The 5,063-nt window shown below is 32.9% G+C and overlaps 1 protein-coding gene across 1 annotated transcript in view; it reads left to right on the top strand.

Moving 5' to 3' along the window:
- The first annotated feature begins 849 nt into the window (after window positions 1-849).
- The window catches only part of LOC107696192 (fibrillin-2-like), a 50,651-nt gene continuing 46,437 nt past the window's right edge, over window positions 850-5,063 (top strand). The window contains exons 1-4 of the mRNA XM_016496428.1: window positions 850-919; window positions 1,128-1,274; window positions 1,535-1,681; window positions 2,251-2,397. Coding sequence (XP_016351914.1) covers window positions 1,214-1,274; window positions 1,535-1,681; window positions 2,251-2,397 — 355 coding nt within the window. The 5' untranslated portion in view covers window positions 850-919; window positions 1,128-1,213. The remainder of the gene's footprint in view (window positions 920-1,127; window positions 1,275-1,534; window positions 1,682-2,250; window positions 2,398-5,063) is intronic.

Genomic DNA, 5,063 nt, shown 5'->3' with positions numbered 1-5,063 from the left:
CTGCATAATTACTTACATAAAGAAATATATTTTGTGTTGGATCAGCTACCTCTGTCGGGAATGTGCAGCAGACACACCCACCTAAACCATTTCAATATATCGCTTATCCTGCCTGAAAAGACCATAAACATTGCAGATAACATCTTAAATAACAATTCATTTACATACACATATTTACATACACTTCAAATGTGGTGATTTTAGGTCAAGGATTTGGCTGTCAGTCAATGATGCTCTCTGTTGAAAAGATGTCAAAGATTGAGGTGACCTTCACATACAGTTTGTATGAGTGACCCACACTTCTTTTTCCTGTAACTTTTTTAAAATTATAGATGTGAATGAATGTGTTGAGCTATCAGACATCTGTGGTCCAAACTCAATCTGCAACAACACTGTTGGGAGTCACAATTGCTCGTGCATGAGTGGATATAATGTAACAGACCCAAACCTCCCTATAAACAGCAATAACACATGCAAAGGTATGATTGACAGCTGAAGCTCTGAACAGTTTGTTACTATTAGTACTGCTTGAATCTTCCTTCAACTGTAACCTTTCACATTACCAATTATTTTATTTCAAATATTCATTAGTGTCTTGACTGAATTTGTGTGTTGTCTGAACTGCTGTTATAATTGTTATTGCATAACATACTTTTTTTTTAATAATCACTTTTTTAAATAGATATAAAAGAATGTCTGTTCAGTCCATCCTGAAATACCATTTCACTTTCATGTTTTAGGTGTTTATATTTGTGATTTTTTTCCCCTCTAGATATAGATGAATGTCTGTTCAGTCAATCTGTATGTGGTCCAGATTCTAACTGCACAAATGAAATTGGAAGTTACAATTGCTCATGTCTGGATGGATTCACTGCAACAAACTCAAGTCTCCTCATCAGCATCAGTAACACATGTAGAGGTACGTTTTATATTTATATTTCTGTTTACTCTAACTTTATAACCTTGAATAATTAGCTAGTATTTCAGTTTTTTTTCTTTGCATATACATTTTTGTAAACAATATAAACAAGCCGTTCTTTTGTAAAGATGTCAAAGATTGAGTTGACTGTCGTTTATGTATAAGTGACCCAAACTGTTCTTTTTCCCATAACTTCCTTTTAATATAGATGTGAATGAATGTGTTGAGATATCAGACATCTGTGGTCCAAACTCAATCTGCAACAACACTGTTGGGAGTCACAATTGCTCGTGCATGAGTGGATATAATGTAACAGACCCAAACCTCCCTATAAACAGCAATAACACATGCAAAGGTATGATTGACAGCTGAAACTCTGAACAGTTTGTTACTATTTGTACTTCTTTCAACTGTAACCTTTGAAGTTATGAATTATTTTATTTCAAATATTTATAAGTGTCTTGATTCACCATCAGTGTATTGGCCGAACTCTCACTGTTACAATGAAAATGGAAGCTACTTGTGCTGTTATAATTGTAATTAAATAAAATTACTTTTTTTTTTTAGTTTTTTTTTTTTATAATCCCTTATTTTAGTATTTTACTTTTTCCATAGATGTAGATGAATGTCTGTTCAGTCCATCTGTATGTGGTCCAGATTCCAACTGCACAAATGAAATTGGAAGTTGTAATTGCTCATGTCTGGATGGATTCACTGCAACAAACTCAAGTCTCCCCATCAGCATCAATAACACATGTAGAGGTACATTTTATATTTAGATTTGTGTTTACTCTAACTTTTAATAATTAGCTACAGTTTATTCAATTGATTTTTACTTTCTATTTCATATTTGTAAGCATTCTGTTGAAAAGATGTCAAAGATTGAGTTGACCTTTACATACAGTATGTATGAGTGACCCAAACTTATTTTTCCTGTAACTTTTTTAAAATTATAGATGTGAATGAATGTGTTGAGATATCGGATATTTGTGGTCCAAGCTCAATCTGCAACAACACTGTTGGGAGTCACAATTGCTCGTGCATGAGTGGATATAATGTAACAGACCCAAACCTCCCTATAAACAGCAATAACACATGCAAAGGTAGGATTGAGAACTAGTATTTATGGTACAAAATCATGTCAAAGGACTAATGAGAGGCTTGTCATGTTTTTTTTTTTATTTTTAGTTGGTTTCTTTTTTCCCGAAATACAACAAAATCTGAGATGTTTCTCAAACCTGTAAATATTTCCGTATTTTGGTCTGTTGAGTAAAGGTTCAAGAACTGTAATCTGTCCCTTTATAATTTTTTTTTGTTTTTTTTTGTTTCAGATATTCATGAATGTCTTGACTCAGTATCAGTGTGTGGACTAAACTCTCACTGTTACAATTACAACGGAAGCTTCTCATGTTTTTGTTGGGAAGGATATAATGTCTCGGATGGAAATAAAGATATTTCCAAAAGTAATCCATGCATCGGTAAGTTTGCTGTATGTTATATTTACTGTTATGATTTTCAGGTATTATTTATTGGAAACTGCTCAAAATGATGTCATCTTTAGATTGTTGTGTAATTTAAAATATGTCTGTATCAATGTTAATAATCATTATTTTTTATTTATATATAATCTTGCTTAATTATTTTTCATTCTTCTAAAATAATTTGGACATACATTATTTCTTCCTTCATGATTTATATTCTCCTTTTTATAGACAGATGACTGCCATGAGATAACAAATGTCTTTCATGTGTTTAGGTGATTGTGTTAATGAAAATAGTTTTTAAATTATCAGTTTAATATTTTTTTTTCATAGATATAAATGAATGTCTGTTCAGTCCATCTGTATGTGGTGCAAATGCCAACTGCACAAATGAAATTGGAAGTTATAATTGCTCATGTCTGGGTGGATTCACTGCAACAAACTCAAGTCTCTCCATCAGCATCAATAACACATGCAAAGGTACTGTATGTGCAGATCTCTGTGTACTTTAATATTAAATTAAAAACTAGATGTTTTTGCGCAACATTAGTCCAATCAGTTTTATTCATCTAAATAACAATTATGTGTTTAATGCCAACATTATGAGGTTTCAGTGTTCCTGCTTTGGACACAATATTGTAAATGAAGCATTCTATTGTAAAGATGTCAAAGTATGAGTTGACCTTCACATATGTATGAGTGACCCAAATTGTTCTTTTCCCTGTAATTTTCTTTTAATATAGATGTGAATGAATGTGTTGAGATATCAGATGTCTGTGGTCCAAACTCAATCTGCAACAACACTGTTGGGAGTTACAATTGCTCGTGCATGAGTGGATATAATGTAACAGACCCAAACCTCCCTATAAACAATAATAACCCATGCAAAGGTATGAAGCAATGAACAGTTTGTTACTATTTGTTCTGCGTGAATCACCCTTCAACTGTAACCTTTCAATTGATTAAATTAAATTTTATTTCAGATATTCATGAATGTCTTGACTCAGAATCAGTGTGTGGCCCGAACTCTCACTGTTACAATTACAACGGAAGCTTCTCATGCTTTTGTTGGGGTGGATATAATGTCTCAGATGGAAATAAAGCTATTAGTAAAGGCAACCCATGCAGTGGTCAGTTTTTATTTATAAAATATTCTGCATTACAGCTTTTGGTTATTGCATAATTTAGTCATTAATTATTACTTTGGTGATTTTTAAAGATTCTCATTACAAATATAACATTTCAGGATCCAGATTATTATTATTATTACTGTTATTGTAAATGTTGACATTTCAACTTAATTTATGTACTCCTTGTATAGATGTATTTAATAACTTTAAGTAATTACTTTTTCAAATATTTTTTTTCGTAGATATAGATGAATGTTTGTTCAGTCCATCTGTATGTGGTCCAAATGCCAAATGCACAAATGAAATTGGAAGTTACAATTGCTCATGTCTGGATGGATTCACTGCAACAAACTCAAGTCTCAACATCAGCATCAATAACACATGTACAGGTACATTCTGTTTTCAGATCTGTGTATACTCTGTCTTTTTTACATGGGTAGTTCTAGTCTTGGCTTCTTATTGGTCAGTACAGTGTTCAGTAATGCTGAAATCCACTATATAGTAATAGCTATAGTGTGAAAAACACCTGTTTATCATATTGTTGCTCAGCACTCAGGTGATAGTGATTTTTGTTGAATTGCAACATTTTGTTGTGTCATGTATATCTTACGGTGGAAGGATGTCATTTAAAGTGTTTGCTTAAAAAGATAATAAAAATGTGTGTCCTAAATTTTTATTATGTAGAAACAATAAGGTACTTGAGGCAATGTTGTAGTTTAAATATAAACATAATATAGACAAAATATTTATGGAAATTCAGTTTGGAATTGTAAACATATACAAAATTGTAAAGCTTCTTTTTTTAATTTATAAATTTGGATTTAAGGCATTAGATTGTAAAGACAAACAATATGTTGACACCATCATCCATAATAGAAAACTGGATTACTCGTGACGTCATAAAAGTGAAGGCACTGCACCTCCATGATGGTTTTCTCTAGTATTCCCATATATTCTGTTGAATTAATAGGAAATCGTAAGATTTAATGAGAGAAAACTCAACATATATTACGAAGGATTAATTAAAGGGTTAGTTCACCCAAAAATGAAAATTAGCCCATGAATTACTCACCCTCAAGGCATCCTAGGTGTATATGACTTTCTTCTTTCAGATGAATCCAATCGGAGTTATATTAAAAATTGTCTTAGATCTTCCAAGATGTTTAATGGCAGTCAGCGGGTGTTGCAGTTCATCAGTCCAAAAGAAGTGAAATAAAGCGCATCTATCCATAATAAAAAGTGCATCACACGGCTGCGGGGGGTGAAAAAAGGCCTCCTGTAGCGAATCGATGCGATTTTGTAAGAAAAATAACCATATTCTAAACGTAATAATCACTTTAATGTAGCTTGCGCTCACTGCTGTACACTGGAAGCAATTCCGGGCGGATGACGTATGGAGGTCGGCTTTGCGCATGCGCCGCTCAGAAGTGACGAACGTGGAAGCGCAGCGGAGAGATCACAACAAAACACCGGTCACGAATTAGAAGTACAAATCGAGGATTTGTAAAGAAGAATGTCAGAGGATTTCGATAT

Source organism: Sinocyclocheilus anshuiensis, unplaced genomic scaffold (genome assembly GCF_001515605.1).
Source record: "Sinocyclocheilus anshuiensis isolate Anshui unplaced genomic scaffold, SAMN03320099.WGS_v1.1 scaffold306, whole genome shotgun sequence".
NCBI classification, from domain to species: Eukaryota; Metazoa; Chordata; class Actinopteri; order Cypriniformes; family Cyprinidae; genus Sinocyclocheilus; species Sinocyclocheilus anshuiensis.
This window is presented reverse-complemented; position numbering and strand designations above follow the sequence as displayed.